Raw genomic sequence first — 27,986 nt, 5'->3', positions numbered from 1 at the left:
GAGCTGGTTTATGTCTTCTTATGGCACGCAGTGGCAAGGAGTGTGTCATAAGAAGTCCAAGGTTAAAGAACATGGCACCATGTACTGGGAAACCAATAAAAAAGAAATCCAGAGAAAACCCAAACAGGAAAACAGAAAAGCCAGTAGTTTTCTACTTTTGTTCGGCACTGGAATCCATGCTTTAGAGTTGGATGGGATGTGTGCAGTGGGCCTTTGGTTTCCCAGTGGTAATGAACTCATAAATGCGTGATCACACAGCTCAACAGAAGCTTCAGAGCTTCCTGGCAATTTCATGTTATCTGGCTTTCTAGTTCTCAACAAAGAGAATTTCCAATCTGTTCGTGTGTACTCAAACCTCTGATTTCCCTCCTACATCTTTAGCATTAGCATTTAACTCAGCTCCTACTCGCAAAAGAATTTGGTAACTTTTCGTCAGACGGGAAAATTTTACCTTCCCACCAGGAAGTATGCTAACTTTTCTATATTTACACCAATTTTTCTTCTTTCCTACCTGTTTTTTTTTTTTAATTCTTTATTGTTTAAAGTCTTACACATGTCTCCTTTTTCCCCCATTGATCTCTCCCCGGCCACTCCCACCCCCCAGCACATGCCCTCACCCCCCTGCCCCAATGTCTGTGTCCATTGGTTATGCTTATATGCATGCATTTAAATCCTTTAGTTGATCTTTTACCTGCACCCCGCCCCCCACTTTCCCTCTGGAGTTTGATGCTTCTCTATTCTAGATTTATTTTTGTTCATCAGTTTATTTTGTTGATTATATTCCACAGATGAGTGAGATCATGTGGTATTTTTCTTTCTCCAACTGGCTTATTTTGCTTAGCATAATGCTCTCCTTGTCCATCCATGCTGTTGCAAATAGTAAGCGTTCTTTCTCTTTTACTGCAGCATAGTATTCTATTGTGTAGATCAGGGGTCCTCAAACTACGGCCCGCGGATCACATGCAAATACAAATATTGTATTTGTTCCCATTTTATTTTTTTACTTCAAAATAAGATATGTGCAGTGTGCATAGGAATTTGTTCATAGTTTTTTTAAAACTATAGTCTGGCCCTCCAATGGTCTGAGGGACAGTGAACTGGCCCCTGTTTAAAAAGTTTGAGGACCCCTGGTGTAGATGTACCACAGTTTTTTAATCCCACTCATCTGCTGATGGGCACTTAGGCTATTTCCAAATCTTAGCTATTGCAAATTGTGCTGCTATGATCATAGGGGTGAATATGTCCTTTCTGATTGGTATTTCTGATTTCTTGAAATATATTCCTATAAGTGGGATAATTGACCCAGCAATCCCACTTTCCTACCTGTTTTAAATCAAGAGGAGACTCTCTTCTTATCCAAGGCCTGTTCTTCTCATATACTTTAGAATTCATTTCTGTCACGCTTTTCCAGTAGTTGTAGCCCTCTCATTCCTGACTCACAATTTCTCTCTATTTGTTCCTTTCCTTAACATGTAAACATACTTTAATACCTCTCATTGTAAAAATATATTGCATATCCGCCTTACCTTCTAATAATTGTAGAAGTAATGATAACTACAATTCATATGTATATTTATCACTTAGTGTATGCCAGATGTATTCTAAGATCTTTCTGTTATTAACTTGTTCAGGGGAGGGGGCAGGGGAATCTTGCCATACCCAGCTCTGGAGCTGTTACTTTATTCCTGCCAAGAGCCAACAGAAGAGTGATCTCTCCCAGGAAATGTCACTCTCTCACCACTAGTTCAGGGTCATCTAGGGTCATGCAAACAGAGGTAAGAGATATTATTATTAATTATAGTCAAACAGGAATTGGCAATGGGTGAATGATAAGGACAATGTTTAGGTTCTTGGTTGTGGATGATGGTGTTCTTTCACAAAAGGAGGAACTGTCTTAAGAGGAAGTGTGACGAGTTCACTTTTAGACATGTTGGGCTTGAAATATCTGGGGTTGGATGGCTCAGATAGAAGCAGATAGGGGTTTGAAAGGTAGGCACAATCGGGAGTCTCTTATCTCAGGGTTAAAGTTGGTACTTTGGAGTACAAGTTCTTTGAGATCTCCACAAGTCATCATCCCCAGAGTTTCATAACTGGTCCAGTGATGGCATTTAGCACAATTCACCTGTGGTATGGTTCAACAGAAGGCATTTTCCTCAGGGTTCTGGAGAAGTTCAGAGGACCCAGTCAAATGATAGTTTGCCTCCCTCCTGCACACCAGCAATGACAGCATTACTCTATTTTTTGCCTTTTCTTTTTTTTTTTACACCTTTCATTATTAGCTATTTGATTTTGTTTTCAAAGCGGGCTTTATGAAAATGTCCATCAATTCGGATGGCATCCTAAATTAAAATATGAATGTATAGCAGAGACCTCCATTTTGTTCCTCTTTTTAGATTTTTAGGAACTGGCTAAATCTAGATAAGTTACTATAATAGGTTGAGAATTTGTGTACATAGTCATTATTGTTCATACTTCTTAAAACCTAGTGAGAGCTAAGCACTTACACTTATTATTTTTAATTTTAAGATGACCGTATGTGGTAATATTTTCACTCCCATCTGACAGATGAAAGATTAAGGCTGTGAGAAGCTGAATAATTGGTTCAAGGTCACTCGTTTGGTAAGCTTCAGTTGCCAAGAGTCAGTCATGACTGTCTAAGTTGCTGATTGTGAACCCTGGTGAACATTAGAATCATCTGAGGAGCCGTAACAGTTCTAACACTCAGGCTGCACCTGGACAATTACATCAGAAACTTAGGGGGTAATGTTGATACTCATTTTTTTAGAGCTCCCCAGGTTACACTGCTGTGCAACCAAAGTTGAGAAATACTAGCCTATCTCTCAGACCAAAGACCATTTCATCCAAAATTGGTTTCATTCCACATTTAAAAAGTCTTGTGACACAAAATAGACTGTTGATTACACTTGATAAGCAGAATAAATAAAGGTCCTGATAGGAAAGCATTATCTTCCTCTGCCTTCCAAGTCATCAAAGAAATATTTTCAAAGCTTAGACACTCCAGCAACAGGGTGACAGAGTTTTGTTTGCTCGCTTGTTACAAGTTGAAGGCAGCTTTATGTATGTGTTAGTATTATCCCTCTTTTTGAGTGACCCTTTATGGTGCTTGCTTACAGAGCTATAAACCCACTGATAAACTGTTCCTTCTACAGATATAGAACACAGTGTTAATTAATTCATAGAGGTATCTTTGAGCTTATAACACATTTTGAATTACTAGTAAAGCTTTCATTGAACTCTTGGCCTAATTTAGCAAATGATTTTAAGTATATTTCATTTTGAATAAAGTTGTTATCTCCTAAGCCTGGAGATAACAGTATATAATGAAACATCTGCCATGCATGGTGTACACATGTTTGGATTCCCAAAGGACACATTTCCAAGAATCAGATTTTCCTGTTATGTGTGAAAAACTTTCTAAGGTTTTCAAATTATGAACATGTTTTCTGCAAGACACATTTTTTCGACATCTGTGGAACCAATTTTTATCTCTATTGACATCTTTCTAGTATTTTTCTTTTTATTAGTGCCACTTTATTTTAATATTAAATTATAAAATCTAACCAATATGTTATTATTGTCTGAGGTACTCATATTTATAAACTGCTTGAATTGATTATTCATTAACTATTTAATATCATAAATGACTTCATATTAGCAATTTCTTTTACTTACAAGGGCCAGTGTTATGACAGAGACTTTGATAATGCAGAAAATAATTTCCAACATTTTTCACAAAAAGTGGATCATAGAATGTTTCTCATCATAGTTTTGTGCCATAGCTTTAAAATCAAGTATTGCAACTTCTGTTAAATAGTAAGCCAAGAGTTTTTAAGAAAGAACTAAAAGCCCATCATATATCTTCAATTGATAGTTTCCAGTACACACAAGAGAGAAAATGCTAAATATTTGGGTCTGTGAGACACATTTGTCAGTTGTCTACAAATGATATAGCTGTTGATGTAGCATTTCACAGCAGCTGTGGAATAAGGGAGGTTGAATAAAGTGGCATAACAAAAAGCTTCTGATTGAATCCTTAATACATAGAACATTTCATTTCATTTAATGAAATCTTGACCATAGGTCACAGTGCCCACTTGCCGGGGCTGACCAGTAGACCCTGAGCAATGAATGAATGATTACTCTGACACAACTGTTTGCTGTGAAAGAGAGGACTAAGGGACTGCCTGGCTAAAGGAACCAGACAGCCTCGATTGCCTGCCTTGTTAGGCTTTTATTGTAGCAACAGTTTGAGATAAAGTTTATCTTTTAGATACAATCAGTAGGGTAAGTAATATTGGGAGGACATATGTGTTTGTAGTGTCCTTTAAGCAAGGACACTCAAAGATTAAGCATATGATTCCAGTAAACACCTGGGGGTCTGCACATGCACAGACTTGTTTGGAAAGGTCAAGGAATAATCAGGGGCACCGTCTTCGGCACTCCCCTAAGTCCGAATTCCAATAAACATGGTGGGCAGATTTCCGCACACTTCCCTTTTCTCGGAATGTCCTTCTTACAAACTTTCCAACCAAGTCTCATGCCTCCCCACACCAACTAGTTTTAATAATTCCTCTCATTTGCACTGTGGTGATGTATCCTGATAATCTCAAAGTACATTTGCACATATGTTGATGGAGTCTACGTACCAAAACTCTACTTTTAAATGTTGGATTTTGTTGTTGTTGTTGTTTTTAGTTGGTGGTGATTTGAACAATGAGACTCCATCATGTAATATCATTTGTTTGTTTATTTACTAGCTACACACTATTTTATTTCAAAAAGTATTTGAGGTACATAGTATTCCATGGTGTAAATGTACCACAGCCTTTTTATCCATTTATCTACTGATGGGTACTTGGGCAGTTTCCAGATCTTAGCTATTGTACGTAATGGTGCTATGAACATAAGGGTGCATGTATCCTTTCTGATTGGTGTTTCTGGTTTCCTAGGATATATTCCCAGAAGTGGGATCACTGGGCCAAGTGGAAGTTCCATTTTTAATTTTTTTAGGAAACTCCACACTATTTACCATTGTGGTTGTACCAGCCTTCATTCTTGCCAGTAGTGTAGTAGGGTCCCCTTTTTTCAACATCCTTGCCATCTTGTCATTTGTTGATGGTAGGTATTCTGGAAGGTGTGAGATAAGTACCTCATTGTTGTTTTAATTTGCATCTATGATGATTTGCAACTTTGAGCATTTCTTTGTTTATTGTCCATCTGTATGTCCTCTTTGGAGCAGTGTCTGTTCAGATCCTCTGCCCATTTTTTAATTGGATTTTTTTGTCTTCCTTTTGTTGAGTTGTATGAGTACTTTATGTATTTTGGAAATTAAGAAGAGAAAGACAAATATCACCTGATCTCACTTTCACATGGAATGCAATGAACAAAATAAATTGATGAACAAAATAGATCCAGAGACATGGAAACATGCAACAGACTGACCAGTCTCAGAGGCAAGGGGGTGGGGTGGGAAGAGATTAACCAAACAACTTACATGTAAATGCATAACCCATGGACACAGCTAATATTGTGGTGAAGGCCTGGGGAGGGAGCGGGGAGGAGAGGGTGTCAGTAGGGGGAAGGAGGGAAAAGGCAATATCTGTAATACTTTCAACAATAACAATAAATTAAAAATAAAAATAATTTTTTAAAAAGTATTTGAGGTGCCTTAAGTAATGTAGTTAAACGATATTAAAATTAATATTACCACAATCAAGATACTTCACAGCACAAAGCAACATACCGTGGCGAAAAGAGCATAAGCTTTTTCATCTGCTACCTGTGTAACTTCACACAGGTTATTTAACCTGTCTAAGCTTTATTTTTTTGTTCATACAATATTTACTTTTCATCATTGTTGCAAAATTGATGTTTAAGGCAGAATAAGTGCTTGATAAGTTAGTTTTTCATCACTTCTTAGAATGCAGTCAAACACCTTCAAATATGTTTGTTTTGCCAAATACAAATCATTCACATATTTGATTAAGCTTTTAATTTTGGTATTATTAACAGCTGTCATTTTTGAGCACCTGTTATTTGTGATTATTATCTTTGTGCAAAGCCCTTTTTATCCATTATCATTTTCACTCTCAGAATAATTCATTTTTAGTCTGTAATAACTAGTGTTTTCTGAATAATGTAAATAAACAATTATAGTATAGCTTTTAAAGGGCCATCTTTGAAATAACTATGATGATGAACCAGAATTTTCCCCCAAAGTATCATTCATTGAAAACAGTTACAAATGTATCTCAGAATTATATGTGTCTTGTACATGTTTTTTCCATGTGAATAGCAAGATATACATATTTCTAATGTATTTATTACAGGCATATCAGTGTGAGTGGAGGAAATAATCTAAATGGATCAAATAAGAATTGCTTCATATGGAGGAATCATTTCAGTTTGTCTAAAATTGTTGAAATGTTGCAATAACTGCAAATAATTTCTGATTTATTCATAAATACATCAGTTAAAGTATACAGATATTGATACTATTAGAGAGTTTCAAAATATCCCCCTAACATGATTTACCTCAATTTCTAGTTATTATATTTCTAGCAAAAGCAAGCTTCTCTACATTGTGTATTCCATGGAGGATTTTTTTAATATCATGTGTCTCTCATCAAAAGCATTTTCTCTTTTGCTTTTTGAAATATTTATAAAGCAGGTGTCTAAAATTGCTTATTTTCAAAGGCTAACACCATTTTTCTGATTTATTTGAATGTTGGGAATAGGGTAAACATAGTATTTTGGTATTAGAATTTTTGGAACTCTGCCAGACAAAAAAAAAGTAAATTATTATAATTCGCACTTTAAGAAATTTATCACTATAATAGTGTAATAATAGTTTTCAAGTTGGAATTAAAGTATCATTAATATTTGAAATACGTAAAACAGATATCTTTTATCAGTCTAATAAGAAATAGGAACATGGGCCCTAACCGGTTTGGCTCAGTGGATAGAGCGTCGGCCTGCGGACTCAAGGGTCCCGGGTTCGATTCCGGTCAAGGGCATGTGCCTTGGTTGCAGGCACATCCCCAGCGGGGAGTGTGCAGGAGGCAGCTGATCAATGTTTCTGACTCTATCCCTCTCCCTTCCTCTCTGTAAAAAATCAATAAAATATACATAAAAAAAAGAAATAGGAACATGGATAAGCATCCTTAGAAATGTGAAAAATAGTATTTCTTAAAACTCATGAGATTATTATATACAATCGTTTACTTTGGAAAATATAAATGAAATGGATAATTTCCTGGGAAAACATAAATTGCTAAAATAAATTCAAGAAGTGAATAACCTGATGAAATCTTTAATTAGAGAATATTCATGATATAGTAGAATTTTAGAGCTAGGAAAGCCTTTAAAGATCATACAGTAGAAATCTCATAATTTATAAGTGAGAATGTTGAGGTCTGAAGTTTTTATGGCAAATTAAAAAAATAAACCATTCATTAGCTTTGGAAATTAGGAAGTCATGGGTAATTCCCCAGGAAGGGCAATTCAGAGGAGATGCTAGATTGCAGGAAGAAACTATGTGAGTGTATTAAAGGTGTTGATGTATATAGTTGAACCTTTCAAGAAATTTGACCACAGTTGGAAAGGGAGAGAACCATCTATTGAGAATCAGTGTGAATAAACCAATATAAAGGAGGTTGGTTGGTTGGTTGGTTGGTTGGTTGGTTGGTTGAAATCGAGATTTCAACAGATTTGTAGGCTAAAAGATTATGTATATAAGAATATAGGCACTAACTAAATGAGGAGAGTATACAGTTGTCCAAATATGGGATCAAGAGTCATCACTATGGATTACGCTCTTTATATCCATCATGCCATTTAATCTTTACAACAATCCTTTAAGGTAGGTGGTGTTATTCTCATTTTTTGCAATGAGGAAAGGGAAGCATGGAGATTTTAAGTAACAAACAGTAAATGAAGCACTCATTTTCTGTGAACTCTCAGTGTGACTCCAGGGACCTGCCTCTTAGCTCTATTACACCATCACCTGGAAGGGGAAGGGTCTTCTTTGGAAAGGAGGAACAGGAAATATGAAGGGCACAGGAAATATGATATGTCAAGAATATGAACGGTCTGTACCTCATCAGTAATGTAGAAGTTAAGGTCACATGGTATAAGAGAGTAAAATAGAAAGCTGGGGCTTGAGAAGGATAAAAATGATTGTAAAATTTAGACTATAAATGAAAAAAATCATATTGTGAAAAGGTAGTGTGAGGAGATTAAGAAATTGCACAAACTCTGGATCAGGGGCAATGCTTCTCAAAAATTAACCATGAATGTTGGCCAGTTTACTTCATCTCTTCAAACTGTCATGTGCAAACCAGGGATGGTGATCATCTGACTACATATTATTCTGTTTTATATCATTAGAACAACCCTCTCTCCCTTTATCCTTTTTTTTTTTGTTTGTTTGTTTGTTTTTTTACTTTCTGGATTATTCTTTGTATTTGGTTTTCTCTATGACTTAGAATTGTCTTGTCAAATTAAAAACAACAATTTATTAAACTTGGCCAGTGTTGCTCAGTGGTTGAGCATTGACCTATGAACCAGGAGGTCAAGGTTCAATTCCTGGTCAAGGCACATGCCCAGGTTGCAGCTTGATCCCCAGTTGGAGGTGTGCAGGAGGCAGCCCATCAGTGATTCTCTCTCATCATTGATGTTTCTATCTCTCCCTCTCCTTTCCTCTCTGAAATCAATAACAATTTTAAAATGTGATCAGGATTTGATGGGAATTACATTGAATATATTTGTCAGTTTGGGTAAGATTAACATTTATATGCTGTAAATGTCAAGTCTTCCAAATCATGTACATAATATATTTTCAATGGAATCATATCTTGTTTTGTGTCTTGCAATTAAAAGGTATAATTTTCTACGTGAAGCAATTACACGTTTTTGTTAAATGTATTTGAGTTATTTCATAGTTGTCTTTTTTGTTGTTGTTGTTTTCTTTTTAATGCTTACCAAAGGATATTTTTTTCCATTGATTTTTTTATTTTTAATAGAGTGGAAAGGAGATGGGGGAAGAGAGGGAGGAACATCTACTTGAGAGAGAGACGTATGGATTGGTTGCCTCCCACTTGGGTTCTCCAGGGCCAGGATGGAACCTGCAACTGAGGTATGCGCCTTGCCCAGGAATCAATCCCATGACTGTTCATGGGAAAAACTGTAACCACTGAGAAAAACTGGCTAGAGCTGTTTTATAGTTTTTGTTGTTGTTATTAATAGGACCTTTTCTTTTGCCTCATAACCTTTCCCTATGAATTTTGTTTATAGGTATAATTTTTTTCTGCGTTTCTAAAGAACTTAGTCTTTCTTTGAAGTTTTTTATTTTCTGTTACCTCTATTGTCTCTCCCCACTCCCCACATTTTATTTTTCTTTGCTTCTTTTTTTTTTTCATGTTGGAAGGTTTTCTCAATTATCTGACTATCCTTGGCTGTGTATTCATATATAAAAGCAAAGCTCTAAAAAATGACTTGAAGCTCTACATGGGTAGATAGACTTATTGAAAGGTAGATTTTTTTTTTAATTGATTTTTTTTCTAGCGAGAGAGAGGAAGAGAGAGAGAGAGACTTTGTTGCTCACTTATTTATGCATTCATTGGTTGCTTCTTGTATGTGCCCTGCCCAGAGATTGAACCCGTAACCTTGGTGTGTTGGGACGATGCTCTAACCAACTGAGCTACCTGGCCAGGGCTTGAAAGGTAGATTTGACAGTATTTTATTCAAGGATGAGCCAAAGTATGAAGATTTTTTCCCTCTCTAGGGAATAATTTTAATCTCTGATCTGCCGACATTCTGAGAGTAGGAGTGAGAGGAGGGCCCTATGGTTCAATACATACATGTGTGTCTGCTTGTACATCAACTCACTAATAAGACTGGTGCTTGAGTTTAGAGTCCAATTGATTCCATTTTCCAGAGATTAAACATCCCTGTTACAGTGTAGGGTTACATTTTAAGCTAAGTAAGAAGCACAGTTTCAGCTATTATGTATATACTTTTTCAAACCTTTCTCTTTTTCAGTCCCATGTACTAGACTAGTAATTTTATGTTCTCCTTTAGGCCTCTACTTTTCCCAACTATTAGACTCTTCTAACGGTCTGCAGAGTTATGGGTCTATTACAGTCAGTATTTTCAACATCATCCCCACACCCTACAAGCATTTGGGCTATACTTTCTCTGCTACTATGAGTCAGTTATACCCTCTTCCTTCAACATCTTCTGAATTTAACCACACTATTATGAGTTCACTGTTGTCTGCCACCTATATTCTTTTTCCTGTGGCTGAATAACTTGTTCATTTTAACATGGTTTTGGACGGAGAAGAGAGATAAATCTGTTATGATTAATTAGAAATTTTGTTTTACATTTTCCAGTAGGTATTTTGGTGTGCAGAAAAATTCGTTTTGTATATTGACCTATGTGCAGGAAATAGAATTTTTGCATGTTAATCTTATATCCAGCCACCTTATTGATTCTTCTTGTTATTTCTAATAGTTTACAAATTTATCTTCTTGGATTTTCTAATAAGGCTATATCTACAATGATGACAGTATTATCTCTGCTTTTCCAGTTGCTTTTTCTTGTATTGTTTGGTGAGGATCTTTTATATAATAGAAGTAGTGATGGACATACTTCTCTAATTCATGTTTGATGAAAATGCTTTGAATATTTCACTATTAGATATGATTTTCATCATAGGTTTTGAAGTGATAAACTTTATTAAGTAACATTGTTCTCTATTCATAATTTGCAAAGAAGATTTTTTAAAAATAATTGGGTTTTTGAATTTTATCAAATGTTTTCACATTTATTTATTTCTATAATCCAGCGGTTCTCAACCTGTGGGTCCTGACCCCTTTGGGGGTCGAACAACCCTTTCACAAGGGCCGCCTAAATACATCCTGCATATCAGATATTTACATTATGATTCATAAAAGCAGCAAAATTACAGTTATGAAGTAGCACCGAAAATAATTTTATGGTTGGGGGTCACCACAACATGAGGAACTGTTAAAAGGTCGCAGCATTAGGAAGGTTGAGAACCACTGCATCTGTTAATACAATAAGTTATATATTAAGATAATTTTTAATGTTGACTCATCCTACATTATTGGACACACTTATTTGATAGCAATTTATTATCCTTTTACTGTATTTCTGGCTTTGATCTTTTTTAATACTTTAACTTTTATGTAGATAAGTGAAGTGGCATATAGTTTTTTTGCTTATTTTGGTGTCAGTGTTATGCTAGCATTGTAAAATGAGTCAGATGTCGCTAACCTTTTCCTGTGGCCTGGAAATATTTTATAAAATGGGAATTATATATCCCTTAAATTTGTTAGAATTTGCTTATAAATTTTTCTAAAATTTTTATCATTTGATGGATTTTTTTCTTATTACCTTTCAATTTTTCTAAGATAACTTTTTATATCCATTTAACCCATTTTTTAAACTATATTTTATTGATTTTTTACATAGAGGAAGGGAGAGGGATGGAGAGTTAGAAACATCAATGAGAGAGAAACATCGATCAGCTGCCTCCTGCACACTCCCTACTGGGGATGTGCCCGCAACCAAGGTACATGCCCTTGACCAGAATCGAACCTGGGACCCTTGAGTCTGCAGGCTGACGCTCTATCCACTGAGCCAAACTGGTTAGGGCCATTTAAGCAATTTTGATTATTTATGTTTTTCTGGAAAAATGTTGTTATATGTAGGTTTTCAATTTTATGTATATAACATGCTCTTCTGTTATGATACCTTTAATAGCCTAACTTATTTACTTTTTAATTCTCACACAAGGATGTGTTTTCATTGATATTTTTGAGAGAGAGAGAGGGGGAGAGAGAGAGAGAGAGAGAGAGAGAGAGAGCGAGAAAGAGAGAGAGAGAGAGAGAGATAAAGAGACATCAAACAATTGCCTCCCATACACTGCAGCTGAGGATCTAATCCATAACCTAGGTATGTGGTCTGACCGGGAATGGAATCCACAACCTTTCAGTGTACAGGATGACACCCCAATCAACTGAGCCACCCGGCCAGGGCCCTTAATAACTTAATATTATTTATTTTGTCTTGTCTACCACCTTTTAAAAAAATCACACTTGCCAAAGGTTTAGGTTTTTATTGATCTATTATTTTCCAGATTCTCCAAGTTTATGAACAAAAGATAAACTATTCATCAGCAAATAGCAAAACTAGGTAAACATAATACAAAATTAATGGCATACATTTTAGAGTAAAGGAATTAATAAACTAATACTCACTACTGAGAATTCACCCCCCACCACTACCAAACAAAAAAGACCACCTGTTTGATGATCATATCATGTAATTTTGCTATCATGTCTTTATAAGCAGCTGTTGTTGCTAAAACCAGATTTTCTTTAGTTCATGCTGCCTTCATTTTTTTGAGGCCTGGAACTTTTTGAGGCCCTTTGGCTCAAGATGGGGGCATAGTTCTTACTACAAATAAAAAATGCTTTTTCCATTATGGATAAACTTTTTTTCACCCTAGTCCTGTTTCTTTTTTTCTGATTTGTCCTCAATTTTTTTAAAATGACATTTCAATGAAAACTGATACAGTGTCCCTGACAACAGGGCTAGTTATAAAATTCAATTAATATAGTGATTTTCAACCTTTGTTTATCTCATGGCACACATAAACTAATTACTAAAATTCTGTGGCACATTAAAAAAATATATTTTTTGCCAATCTGACAAACATTAGTTATAATTTTGATTGATTTACAAAATAATAACATTATTACCACCTACCTTTTTTACTCCAAAGTGACATTTATTTTTGGCTTTATATGGTATGAGTGTATTTCTTGCTCATGTCACAGTCTAATGTGTGGCAACTAGAGTTAATATGTGCATTCAGTGTCACAAATTTCTTTCATCTTGATGCTTTAATGTCTTCTGGGGCCTCAGAGCTCCTAACTGAAGCTTTGTGTTTGGATACTAATAAGGAAAGAGTAAAAGCATGGAGGACTTCATAGGTCATTTTATGGGAATAACCTGGAAGTGGTATACATCAATGATACCCATATACCTTTGGCCAGAACTCGGTGACATGCTTCCCTACCTGCACAGGGCTAAGAAATGAAATCTAGTAGGGTACTTGGGAGAAAGAGAACATAAAATAAAAATAAATCTCTTTTTTCAATTACAGTTTACATTTATTATTATTTTGTATTAATTTTATGTGGACAGCATAGTGGTAAGACAATCATACAATTCAAAAAGGGCTCCCCTTGGTATTATCAGTACCCACCTGGCATTTATTAGCCTTTGAAATCAGCTTGGATTTTGTAGATCAATTTTAAAGTTTTTAAAAATTTTCTATTTTGTTAATTTCCGCTTTTATCTTTATTACATTTCTTCTGATTTCTTTAAATAGCCTATTTTCATTTTCTATGTAAGGCTAATGTTATGGTAGGCAAAGGCAGGCAAACATTGTTAACATAAATGCGCAAACATTTCTTTCTAACATCTAGAGTTAACCAGGATCTCTAATATTCCTGAGAACAAAAAAAAGAGGTTCAGCTTACTTTCATTTTCCCCTGCTCCTTGGTAACTTTCATCTCTCCCACCTTCTAACCCTCATTAATATTATCTTAGTATTTATGCCCAACTGGTTATATTTTAAAATGTAAATACTAATATTTGCATATTTTTAAAATAGTGAACATTTATTTGTACTTATTGTATTTTATTCCTTTCTTTGCTATCCATTACTTCTTTTACTTTTTTTTTTATCTCATTCCTTCCTCCTGGATTTCTTCTGATTAATATTGGTTTATATTGTCCAGCAGTTCTTTCAGACAGAATCTTGAGATAGTAAACTTCAAAGTTCCTTTTGATTCTAAAAACGTCTTTATTTCTGCCTCTCAAATAATAGTTTGGCTGGGTATAGAATTCTATGTTCAAAGTTATTTTTTCTTTAGAATGTTGAAGATACTATTCTATTGTCTTGTATCCTGGGTTGCTCACATGGAGTCCAATGTCTTATTTCTTTTGACTCAGACAGCTTTTTAAGATTTTTCTCTTTATTCTTGATGTTCACAAATTTTGTCACAATATATCTAGAGGGGGTGTTTGTGTATGTGTGTGTTTCATCTTTAATTTAACCTCTAGCCAAGAGGATCTTTAAAGTCCTAAGAAAATTTCCCATAGTATTTCCTTAAATAGTGCCTCCTCCCCCCCCCCCCCCCCCAGTTTCCTCTCTTTCATACTTCTGGAAGTACTTTTAAACCAATTTTAGGACCTCTGTGTCATCTATGTATCTTAAATCTCCCACTTCCCATGTCTTAATCTGTGCTCCCAATATCTAGCTTTGTGTTGTGGTATCCTCCAATGGGAGCTCATCTGCGTTCTGTTTTTTAGGCATTTCTGACAGTGTCTAGTCTACCACAGGTTATACTTTTCTTTCCAGTTATCTTATGCAACCTTTCCTGTGGTCTCAGGATTTGGAGTGAAGGGTATACGCAAGGGTGAGAGGTATAAACAGTGCTCAGTTTTCCAATTTAGAAACCTTTTCAAGTTGTGCAATATTTGTTAATCACACTCGTCAGCTATAAAGCAGGACCAGATTGGGATTTGACAAAGCAGGTGGAGCAGAAGAATAGGGTGATGAGCTTGAGGTGTCCATGAATCTCATATTTGGTATGGTGAGCTGTGAAGACCCGGCTGTGGTGGGATTGAAGAACAGACACACGGAGACCGAGAAGCTGTTAACTCTGGAGGCCGTGACAGTAGGGCCAGTGGTAACAAGAACAGGACAGGTGACAATAGTTTAGCAAATATAAAATGTCAGTAGACAAATCAGTGTGCATTTCTTTATGTGGAGTAACTGATTTTATACTGATTCTTCACATGATGATGAAGCAAAATATAGCTTGTTTTCTTTCTTTCTCAGGATCTTAGATTTTGGTACACTCTTCATGTAAGATTAGTTTTGTCGTTTTTAAACCTTTATAATCCACACATGCCTTAGGTTGAAATAGTCTACCTGCATACTTGGAGCAATTTCAAGACATTTATGAATATTCATTTGACCATAGTAAAATGCTATTACCCATCGAAATGGGTTTTTCTCATCTAGTTACTATATATTTTCCCACACATGTTGTAGCCATTGTTGTCCAGAAACACATGAGTTTATTGAAATAAATGTCAGTATCCCCCAATTACATGTATTTCAATTTGTATTAGAATTAAAGTATCAGGAAACATCATATATAGAAAGCAAATTAGAAGTCTCTGTATTGAGACTTTGAGAATTTTGTTATCATAAAATTGCAGGGCTTCCAGCAATTATTAACATTTCAACATTTTACACTGTTTTTTATAACCCTATATTGATAGTTTAAAAATAGAGAAGGAATAGGTTTGTTAGCCCACACAATTTAGATAAATTGGTGGAAGGAAATGGCACGTGAATTAGAAAGTATAACTAGTCTTCAGATATTGAATGGAAGAGGTCTTTGAAATTCAAAATGAGATCAGCTACTGTAGATCAGGAATGAGCAAAGTAGTCATCCTGGAGATATTTAAACTTAAACCTCAATGTCTCACATATAGCGGGAATCTCAGTTGGTTAAAGCTACGACATTATGCCTGAAACAGGAGTAAAGGTGTGAGGAAGAGGGTTCTAGGAATCAATACTTCATCATACTGAGTTATCATCTTTGTAAGAATAAACATAAGTACTAAGTAGGTTTAAGTCCTGTGTGAAATAAGAAATTGCAAACTGAAAAAATGGTAACTCCTTTGTTAGTACTATTAAAAATGATGATAATTATAGCCATAGTCAGTTGAGTACTTGCTAAATGCCTACCGCAGCGCTACTCAGCTTCTATACATTATCCTTCATTATTAAAACAATCTGGCAAGATAAATATTATACATTTCTTTATATAGGATTAAAAGAATTGGAAAGCTAAATTAACATCTGGTGAATTTCACCAGAATAAGCAAATAATGTGAATAATTTGGACCTAAATTTTAAAAAGATAATTCTGCTTTAGCAGTGTGGAGTGAAAGTGGGAGGATGAAGGTTGTATTTTTATTGCTTTACTATGAGTTTTTATTTTTTTCTAGTTCTGGGTTTTACTCTCTTCATTTTTTAGAAATAGTAAGACTGAAACTGACAAAGGGAAAATTAGTTTGGTTACTAGTTCTGGTTTATAAAGACTTGCTTTATAACAAGATTTACACAAAGAAATTATACCAATAGTGAAATAAGTAGCCACCTTTACCAAAATGAAGTTGCTCATCTTTGCAGACAAGTCACAAATAACTAATGGTTGGCACATTCAGAGGGATTAAGTTGCATAAAATATCTGTGAAATCATGACTGTGTACTGCCAGAGACTAGATTAGCTTTTCAAAATGATTTGATTAAGACACACATTGTAATGTAAATGTAATAACATAGAGAATGTATTAAGTGCTTTAAAATACATGTTATTTTGTACTAGGCCATTAGCCAAACCATTTTATGCTTTGTTCTTATACCTTGAATATCACACTTGTATAAAAGCAAAGTAATTTTTCCTTTTCAAAGGCTGTTGCTATGTAATCTTAACTTCCACGCAGATAAAACAACAAAGAATTATCAGCCAAAAAAGAAGGATAAAGAATGTAGCCCAAAGAATTATGTGAGATGTCTGTAACTTAAATTAAACCAAAGAAAGGACCATTCCCATAATTATATTTCAAGAAAACATTCAAGTAAAGCAGTAATTTTAATTTCCCCTGAGTTTAAATTTACATTTAGGCTTCTTCTCATAAAAAATTGAACACACAAAGAGAATTTTTTTTAATCATACGTACTATGTACATAAAGACCACAGGGTTTCTAATTTCTGTAAATAATTACTCTGTCACAGAGGGGCGGTAGATATTTGAAATAAAAGTAATGCATTGGAATGATTAACAGTCCTCTGAAGGACACATGATTCCCTCCATAATCACCATGGGTCTTTTTTGTTTCCACAGAGCATCTGTACAACCACCACTGCATTTTTGCACTTTTTCTTCTTGGCTTCATTCTGTTGGGTTTTGACGGAGGCTTGGCAGTCATATATGGCTGTAACTGGAAAAATTAGAACACGGCTTATAAGGAAACGCTTTTTGTGCCTTGGATGGGGTAAGCATGATAATAAACCCTTCCGTGATCTTGTTAGATGACTTTGAATACTTATATAATAAAGCAATAGAGCATAATTACTCTAAGACTGCTTTAATTTGTATGTAATTTGATATATGGAAGTGGAAATATATGAAGTTGGCCATTTTTTAACATTCTTTAGGCATTTGGAACTTTAACAAGGAATACATATTGGATGACTACATAGACAGCTGGTAATCATCAGTGAGTAGTGTAAGATGAGGCCTGAGGTATCTACAGGCTGAGAAAAGCAGTGTTCTGATATGTTCTGAATGTGCAAAATCTTTTAAAATGTTCAGGGCTCAAGGTCATGTACACTAGGCAAGGACGTCCCACAAGAAAACTCTGAGGAATTCATTCCAAGAGCACTCAGAACTATTAAAGACTACAGCTATTCGCCTCATGGGGAAAAACCCACTTAGAGATTGAATGAAACCTCATGTATAGTCAGTTGGGGCCTCAAAGGAAAAGCAGAATTGTTGACAAACTGAGAATTAATTAATTCTTTGCCCATCTTTAATAGGATTTTTTTTTCTTAAATTGTTTTATGAATTAGACATCTTGAAAGTCTATGCATTTTATAGGGTCAATTTAAAAATATGGTGTGTCCCTTGAAGTGCTCTTCATAGTTCTTGTCATTAAATCTCATGAATGTTTAATTAAAATTTATTAATTTGTTTAGTTTAAGAAACTAGTTTTAGAAAAATCCCAAGATGTTTGCTTTGAGTTTCAAAAGACTTACACTAAAAACACTGAGAACTTGGGACCAAATATACAACAAATACTGAATATACCAGAGACTGGAGAATAGGATGCTTGAGGGAGCCTGGAAAACTACAAATAAGTGGATTTATTACAATACCAGAATAATTCATGCTGGGAAAAATAGGATCAAGAACACTTAAGGATTATTCATCAGGTTTCAGCAAGGGTCTGTCATGTCTGATAAATGTATTCAGGCTCTTTGTCCTAATAGAATAAATGAGAATGCCATTAAGAAATTAGAAAATGTATTCTACTTACACTTTCATAAAATTTTTGTCTGGATTTCATGTCATAGGCCTTTCAAAGTTGGACTGGTATTGAATTTTTTCATCAACTAGTACCATACATCCAAGACATATAGGTTGCAGTTAAGAAGACTTTCCTTGAAGTGGCGATTGTTAGGATTGGCAACTACCTTATTTAATAGCATTAAATAAGGGTAGGTTTTAGCTGGTCTCCAAGTTTACAGCTAGTATTAAATGACTCTGGGTAACAAAAGTGCTAAACTGATGGTGCTAAATTATCAGGAAGTCTGTGAATGGGCAGAATGGTGGCATACGAGTTTTATTAAGTCAAAGTCAATTTAGAAAAAACATTTAAAAATCTAAATTGTATAGGAGGAAGAATATTAATTCTTCAACTATGACCCAAGAGAATGTTTTTTCCTAATGAAATTTTTCCAGTTAATTAAAAAAGTCAACTAATGACATGGCATATCATGATTTAATTATTTATATACTAGAGCCCAATGCACGAAAATTCATGCAAGAGTAAGCCTTCCTTTCCCCAGCTGCCAGCACAGGCTTCCCTCCAGCACCCGGGACCCGGGCTGCTTCCCTCCTCCAGCTGCCGGCAGGCACCCAGGACCTGGACTGGCTTCCCTCAGGCCCGGCTTGGTCAGGAAGGACGTCTGGAAGATGTCCGGTCTAATTAGCATATAACCCATTACCCTTTTATTACATATATATATATATATATATATATATATATATATATATATATATAGAGAGAGAGAGAGAGAGAGAGAGAGAGAGAGAAGAGAGCGTGCAGTATTTGTTTAAAAATATGGTGTGTCCCTTGAAGTGCTCTTCATAGTTCTTGTCATTAAATCTCATGAAGGAATATGATGCCACTTGAAAAGACTCAGAAGACACTAGCAGGAATGAGGGAAAATGATAGGGAGAGAAAAAAGGTGGGTGGAGAGAATGCAAGAAGGTGGTTAGATGATAGATTTTACAATCATGGTCTTTCAGAAAAGAAGGCATGGCCAAAACTTAAAAAAAGAATATAAACAACATAGATTAGACTAAGCTCTCTTTACCAAAACATAGGGAGGTTCCACTGAACTTGAGTAAGGTAGATTCATATAGCCATAACTAAAAGATGTTAGGTCAAAATTGGTGCGGGTATGCAGGCAAGTGAATGCCAAGGGGGACTGAGCAATGCATGGAGCGATACCTATCCAGAGGTCTGTGAAACTGGCATATATTTTCTGATCTTCATGCAGGATTATTAAAGGGGAGTAATCAGAAAGCACAGAAATAATTAATTAGGGCCCTTAATCCTGTTCCTACATTCTTATTATAAGTAAAACATAAGGAAGTAAGTGATAAGATTCACTTTGGTTGTGGATCAATATGTGGTCAACTGAATGTTCTACTTCTGTGATATTCTATCACACCAGGATATCCTTTTTTTTTTTTTTTTTGCCTTTCTCATTTTATAACTATAATTTTTCTTTATAACAGTGTGAACCCCTAGGGGAAAAAATAACTTAAAAGATATACTAAATCTCTGTTATTAGTTTCTTTTAAACTCATGTCAAATGTGGTGGTAACCTAGCAACATCAGAGAAAGTGCACTGAGTTAAAAACCCAGCTGTCACTCTCATAGTTTTGTAGTTGAAAGAAATTTTGTAATGGAAACATACCTTATGAAGTGATTCATCTATAGCTATTCCTCCGATTTAAGTATTCAACTTTGTCCTACCTTTTCTCGAGCCAGTATGCACAGTGGTTGTGGCGTAGTGTGAAGTGTGACAATGTTTTTCTTACAGGTTTACCAGCATTAGTAGTGGCCACATCAGTAGGCTTCACCAGGACGAAAGGATATGGCACTGATCACTAGTAAGTCTATCCACAGTGATCAATCATGTTTGTAGTTAAATAAATCATCAGTGATGCCTTTGGTATGAATCTGGTCTTTGAAAGGCATTGTATTGGGGGTGGGGAAAGAAGTAGGATTATGGATGATATGATTCCAAATTTCAAGGAGCTTTTGATTAAAACCAAATACAGTACAATGAGTAATGTTATCAGCTTGAAGATTAATTTACGCAAAAACATAGAAATTTAGTGGCAATCTCAGAAACGGCAAACTGAAGTGTTCTATCAGATGAAGAATTTTTTTCTCCAGGTATTTCATTTTTAAAAATTAACATTAAATTGTCAGGTTCAAAGTGGGAAAGCAGAATTTTATCCATACACTATATGGTAAAGAACAGTAACTAAATGTAGACTTTGAATGCTCACATGAACATACATTTGTGTTATGAATAAATATATATATATATATAATTTCTAGATTAAAAATGTTAATTGGGGTATAATTTACATAGAGTAACATTTACCCTATTAGGTTTAGAGTTTCGTGAGTTTTAACAAATGCCAAACTCATGTAACCACCACCACAACCAATATAGAAGTTTATTGTGAGAACAAATATCGAACAAGTTATTATTAAATTGTTGTTAATTTTGAAGGCAGCATGTCAATTCTGTGGACTGAAATTAACATTGAAAAGGTGGGTGAAATGGTGGGCATGACCCTTTACATCAGCAGTGACTAGTAGGTCCCTCATGCTTTCCTCCTTTGACTCTCCTGGATTTTGCACGTGCAGCTGAAGAGAGGTTAGGGTGTCAATGCTGCAGCATTGTTCAGAATTCTTATTTCACTTTCCCATTTCTTCATGAAACCTCGCAAAACCTCCATTATGAGCCCCATGCCCTCCTCAGGTACCTATGTTGTGAGAGAATGAAATGTTTTTATATAAATGGGTTACCACGTTCCTATCAATGCAAACCTATATCTCTTGGTTAATTTAATAATCAAAGCTTATCTTTAGTGATTTTTCTCAGTAGTTTAGGGAAAAAGTAAAACTAGAAGAGAAAAAATCATGGAAACTGTAAATTACCTGTTTGCTGTAATGATGGCTTTTAAATCAGTTTCGCCCAGTATCTCAATGGCCTCAAGGAGGATTGGGTAAATGGCATGTCTGACTCTAAAAACACACTGTTCTTGCTTAAAAGTATATTGGGAAGATTCTATAATGGATAGAAAGCAGCATTTTACAAAACTTAATAGTCACCTTTGTACTGGAAGTCAATATAAAAATCTCACAGCAAGAGTAATTTCTCTAAAATGCTTTAACTGTCTGAAAGGCCTTATGATAAAAGTTTTTTTTCCATGAGAGGTATATATCATTTCTCACTCATGAATTGCTCTAATTTTAGCTTCTTCCACATCTTTGCTTTGTGTGTGTGTGTGTGTGTGTGTATTAGAAAGCTTTGAAACTTGCCAAAATTCCAAGGCTAAGTGTGTAATTCAAGTTATTTGCATAACACTCCATGGCTGACACTTATCACTAATGTTTGTTAGTTTCTATCTGATGTTATTTCCAGCTGCTGGCTCTCTCTTGAAGGAGGACTACTCTACGCGTTTGTAGGACCTGCAGCTGCCGTTGTCCTGGTAAACGTCAAAATCACCTTATGTTGTTTTCTTAGCCAAGGAAGACTAAAATTCATTGAATTTTAAAGTTCAATGAATTGTTATTGAAATTTGAATATCAACTGCCATTCAGTCCTTTATTACTCTAAAATATTCTTATCTTGAAGACTGAAGAATATAAAATGTGGGAGTGTGGGATTTCTCTCACAGTAATTTCTTATTTGTGAAGTGTTTGAGTAAGTTTTGACAGTCTTCTTTAATGTATAGAATTCCATCTATGATCTTTTCACCTTTATACTATTCTGTTTGATCTACATAGTTATTAAGATCTCTTAATCTTCATAACTGCTGCTGCTACCAAATATCAATGAGAAAATATATATATATTCCTGTACCAGAGTTTCCCAACCTTAGTCTGCAGACATTTCAGATCAGCTATTTTTTTGTTGTGGGGCTGTCTTGTGTGTTTTAGGATGTTCAGCAGCCTCCCTGGCCTCTACCTACTAGATACCAATAGTACCCGACCCCCAGTTTGAACAATCAGAAATATTCATTTAAACCAGACATTTCCCAATATTTCTGGGGTAAAAACCACCCCTACTTGAGAACCCCTGCCATATATTGTGCATGAGGATTTAAAATTTTTCTCTTTGGAATTACAAAATAATTCCTATACGTGTTTAATTATAGGAACATGAAAAATTCCTACCAATTTGCCTTTCTCTCTCTCTGAATTTATTGATTACAAATCTTTCTTGTCCAGTAAGTCTTTGGAAAATCTAAGAGAGTAAAGAAATGGTCTGAATTAAATACAAAGATTCATATGCTATGCATTTGGATCCCTTTGGTTTATTGAACAACTCATTCAATAAACTGGAAGCTAGCAACATCTTTCTTAATAACTCTATGTGACTTTTTCTTCCTTTAAATTTTTCTCTCCACTAAACTATAACAGAGAGCAGAAACTATTAATATTTCACAAGAGAAACAAAATCTAGGCATGGGTGTTAAAGAAGAGTATAGGGAAACTGGAACTGTTAGATACATTTTTGTCTGATGCATTGAATTTTTATTTAATCACTGGAATTATATCCCTAAATTACTAGGTTAATATATACATGACCTTAAAATGAAGAAACAAAGGGTATGTGTATACTGGAAAGACCAAATTGTGGGTTTTGGGGTGGTGATGAATCTCCCCATGATTAAACTAGAAATTAATAGAATCCATGAAATACACTTTTTCTCTTAGTTCAGATAATGAGAAGAAGATCAGACCCTTGATTAAATGGTATCTTGTCAGGAAGTTATGAGAGTGACACTTCCTAAGTCCTTCCTAACAGGTGCTTTGGATCTTTCCTACACCTGCGGTTGAACAAATTTCAACTTTATATTTCATTTGGCCAAAGTGTGTTGAAGGAAGTAGAATTTTTGTGTGTGTTTTTTTCTTAACTAGTCATCCTGCTTGTGAAAAACTAGTTTCAATATAGTCTTCACCTATTTGCACCAAGATTCTGTTGATGGTGGAGGGCAAGGGGTAGGAAGGCAAAAAGAAGAAGTGTTTTTCCTTGATTATCTTGGTTTCAGTGCGGAGCTGCATTCCTTGATCAGGAAGTGAGTAGGTTAGAGAACCTTGGGTGTGCCTCATGAAGAGCTGCTACAAATAGACCACAGCTGTCTCAGCAGCTTTTTACTATTTTGCTTAAGAGAGAAATGTGTGTGATTTCATTTCACCTGTATTTAAATCCCTTTAAGTGAGAGTCAGAGTCTTAGAAATGCTGAGACCTGTTGAATAAGGCACATTATGGGAAGTGGTATTAGCATCCATCTTTTAAAGGATCCTGGTGAGTTGAACAGGCTTTCTCCTTTGTCTTGAAAAGCACTGTGCACCAAAATGCTGCCCACCCCACAGGAGAAGGAGGAATTAGGCATTCTGTTCTCCCTGCTGGGGGCAATGACAAGTCCTTAGCACCTTTGGCAGCCTCACACTGTGAGACTCAAAATCTTTTGACTCTCAGGCATAGGGTAAAACTCATTTAGCCAATTGACTTTATTCAGGGGTGACTGAGAAAGAAGAACGCCAGATTGGCATAGTATGGCACCAATGAAAAGTTAGGCAATTGAATTTTCATGTACTCAGTGTTAACTACAAAACAGGGAAATAAAATGTACCTACTGTACTTTAAAACTTGAGAGTAACACACCACTGTTATATTGTTCCATATTCCTTTATACACTTATGCATATTGGAGAAGGGCTTCCTAGGGTGAGTCTTTAAAGGAGGGTTTCAGGAGAAACAGGGACCTGATTCCCTTCATTATCATTGAAAGGTCAACCTTTGTTTCTGTTTGACAGGTCAACATGGTGATTGGCATTTTGGTATTTAATAAACTTGTTTCCAGAGATGGGATCCTAGATAAAAAGCTCAAACACAGAGCCGGGTAAGCTGCAATTGGTGGATTTTGAAAGTTCTTTACCAGTGAATCCCATACCCCGATTCCAGATCATAAACTGCATTTGACTGTGCCTTGAACTTTGTTCTTGATGAACAAATCTGTCTTGGTAGATCCTGCCATGCAAGTTTCCAATGTGCTATTCTTAAGTAATGTAGCCAAAATCTAAAAATTAAAAAGACCATTAAGAAAATCTGGGTTTGTGTACATAGCCTGTGTGTAAGATAAGATTATCTAGACTTAAAATACTTGTCCTTACGTGAGGACAAGCCACCTGGTTTTGGTCACCAGGGACAGGAGGGTAGACTGAACATAATGTCAGTATGAGACACAATGCAATTGGGACAAGCAAACCTCAGCAGGGTGAAATAGTGCATTTTCTTTGATTAATTATATGTATCAGAAAATTTTTTGAAATAACCATTTATGAAACATTGTTCTCATTCTATATGACATTTTGATGATAACTTCCTGGAAAGAGATTTGTAATTTTCACTTGCACATTTTAACCATTTATTGTTATTGTATTATCATGATATCTAATAACAACGACATTTTATAAACAGATTGATAGAAGCTTTTTAAGGTTATAGTATAAATGCATCATAAAAATTTGTAAAAGCCTAAATGAAATATGAATGACTTTAAATTTCCTTTTGTATCTTTTATAGTTTATAGCTTTCTCCTTGCTGTTTATACCTTTATTCAAAATTTACCCTACAATTGTTCTGATTTCTTTAATAATTCATGATATTATTTAATAGTCATAGTATTTGATGAACAACTGGTGAGAATTTTAGGTCCTTTGTGTTTTTACAATCTGTGTAATGATTTATAAGACAGTTCAGGCATTTTCCCTCTAGTAAAAGAATAGGTTTAATGGTTTTCAGTATAAAAATTTGATATCAGAACTTCAGTGGTGTAATAAAATCACCATTAGAGATTCCTTTCTGAGGGGGAATCACTTCCCTCTTAGAGACGTTTTGTTCACTTCAGATGAGTCTCCATGGCATCTTTAAATAGGCAGACTTGAACTTGTACAGACACTGAGCTTTCTATACCATTTGAACTTGGAGCTTTCACATTATTACTCTTGTTTGTCTGCCACAGTTGGAATTGGAGCAATTGCATCTCCAGTTATTTCTGTCTAGATTAATGATGTAAGAATAAATCAATCATACTGAGTACTGGGTATAGGAATTCAGTTCTGCCACTACTGGTATAAACTTGTATAATTTTTTTTCAATTGTGGGGGTAGGGAAGTTAGTGATTAAGATAAAGCTTTGAAGTAAAAACAACCATGTTCAGTACCTAGCTCTAGCTCTGCAATCTACTAGTTGTGTGTCTTTGGGCATGTTACTTACTACTCTTTCTGCCACAGTCTTCTCACCTGTAAAGTGGCTCTTGCCTCATAATAGAGCATATGAATGTAATGTGTATAAAGCATTCATTAGAGTATCTAGCAAGTAGGAAGCTCTCTCTCAACAAATGGTAGCTATTGCTATGACGAATGACATGAGGAGGCCAAGCTGGACAGGTTGTTTTCAAAAATCTGAGTTATATCAGTCACACTTCCATGATTCCACCATTCATGACATTGAGGCCAGAAAAAGAGAGAAAGGTGGAAGAGGACATACAGGGATAAATAGTGATGGAAAAAATAAAATAATAAACCAAACAAACAAAAGAAAAAGATGAGATCATTAGGATGAGTATAATGGTAAGAGGATATTAAATTTCAGTCAGTATTTTCCTCATTTAATTACTTTATATGCAATATCTGGTTTGATTCACATAGCTCTTTGTAAGGGATAACATAAGTTTAGGAGAAATGACAACATTGTCACATCACGAACTTAGAAATTAGCCATTTCGATCTATATATTAACCATCTCAAATTTCCATCTCAAAACATATGATAAGAAGTTACATCTGTTTCCCTGATAAAACTGAGTCAAGCAGTGTTTTTCTGGTGCAAAGGCCACTGCTGGAGAAATAGAAACGGTATTAAAAGCAGAATACTACTTACTGTCCACAGCAGAAAAAACTATTCACAAATTAATGACTCCAAGTTTAAAATTTTTTTCATCTGTAATATGAAATGCTGTTTTAGTTAAGTATACATAGATTGACAGTTGTTCTCTATTCCAAAGTGTGATTGAAAGAACTGTTTAGAACATAGGCGTATTTGGAAGCTAATTTTACTTCACAGAGAAAGCTCTGAGGGCAATAATAAAGACTTCAATGAAGAACAAATAATCAGAATTAACTAAAGAAACATTGAGCAGGCAGCTAATTGATTAACTTAACAATTGATCTTCCTAATTGTAAATATTGACCATTTTGGGTTGTTTGAATATACATATATATTAAGCATTTATTTTGAATCAATTTCTCCTCCCATTTTTTTCTATTTCTTTGTCCCCTTCTTTTTATGATCAGTTATTAGAAACCACCAAGAATATAGTTTATGTTCAGTAAGTATTTAAAACAGTCCTAGCTGGTTTTGCTCAGTGGATAGAGCATCAGCCTGCAGACTGAAGGGTCCCAGGTTTGATTCTGGTCAAGGGCACATGCCTGAATTGTGGGCTCAATCCCCAGTAGGGGGTGTGCAGGAGGCAGCTGATTGATGATTCTCATCATTGATGTTTCTATCTCTCCCTCTCCCTTACTCTCTGAAATTAATAAAAATATATTTTAAAAAAGTAAAAATAAATAAAACATGAGTGAATGACTATGTAATAAATAATACAATAGCTTACAAGTTTTATAATATCCAAATTATATTAAATGTTTCTAATACATAAAATATATTTACCAAGGGTATTTATTTCAAATATCAACACATCTTGTATAAAATAATAAATAGAAATAATGAAAGCAAGATAAAATGTAAAATTACAGGTGTCTTTTCAGAACTCCTCAAACAGAATACTTTTTTTTCTTTTTCTTTTTTTTTTCTTTTCTTTTCTTTTTTTCTTTTTGCTGCAGTGTGACTTCCTTATCTACTATGTACTTTAAACTGCATTACTTGCCTACCTGAAATTAAGGGGACTACTGTACCAGGACCTCATACAAATCTCATAAGACTTTTCCAAAGAGCAGAAGCATATTTTCTTCCAGGGAATTTTTTTATAGTCTTAATAAACCAATCAGATAAAAATGTTTTCTAAGGTAAAGAAATTTGCATAAGGAACTAGAACTTGTAGACGTCAAGATGCCCCTGGACTAGACAGAACAACCCGAGAGAGCAGTGCAATGATTGTGTTCAGACTCTGGTGCTTGAGTAGATACTGGTTTTACCTGAACTTACGGGAAATTCAGTTGTTCTTTTAATTGTTTGCACTTTTGTTTGATAAATGCATAATTTCCCTTATAACAAAGAAATGAGATTTTATTTTTCATTGCAGCAACTCAATTTAGCATCTAGAATATGTGTTCTTCATAACACATTAATCTCCATAGCGGCTATGCAAACTAGGAAAAAACATTAGATCTCTCTAGAAATCTATCTGTCTTCATCTCCATTCATATCTAATAATAGTGTTCTAAAGGTGTCCAACCAGTTAATGTCAAGCATAGTTTCAACGGTTAGCTGTGACTAAGGAAAGTATGTGGAGACCTTTTAGCCAGTCTCAAATAAAGAGAAATGAGTATTTTAAATACTTGTCTTAAAATACATTTTTAGAAAAGACCATACTTATTCAAATTCCCTTTTTATCAGGGCTAAAATACTTATATTGTTTACTGAAATTATTTTTAGTAATCTTAAATTTTCAATCTTGGTTCAGAGTGTAGAGGCATGGCATCCTTAAAGTTGAG

General features: G+C 35.0%; 1 protein-coding gene across 2 annotated transcripts in view; it reads left to right on the top strand.

The window, feature by feature from the left end:
- The window catches only part of ADGRB3 (adhesion G protein-coupled receptor B3), a 689,753-nt gene that overhangs the window by 613,894 nt on the left and 47,873 nt on the right, over positions 1-27,986 (top strand). For both annotated transcript variants that reach the window (XM_036318196.1, XM_036318195.1), the window contains 4 exons: positions 17,050-17,200; positions 20,043-20,112; positions 21,666-21,732; positions 24,067-24,152. In XM_036318196.1, coding sequence (XP_036174089.1) covers positions 17,050-17,200; positions 20,043-20,112; positions 21,666-21,732; positions 24,067-24,152 — 374 coding nt within the window. The remainder of the gene's footprint in view (positions 1-17,049; positions 17,201-20,042; positions 20,113-21,665; positions 21,733-24,066; positions 24,153-27,986) is intronic.

Source organism: Myotis myotis, unplaced genomic scaffold (genome assembly GCF_014108235.1).
Source record: "Myotis myotis isolate mMyoMyo1 unplaced genomic scaffold, mMyoMyo1.p scaffold_m19_p_7, whole genome shotgun sequence".
Taxonomy (NCBI): domain Eukaryota; kingdom Metazoa; phylum Chordata; class Mammalia; order Chiroptera; family Vespertilionidae; genus Myotis; species Myotis myotis.
Note: the sequence above shows the minus strand (reverse complement) of the source record. Positions and strands in the feature narration are given on the sequence as shown.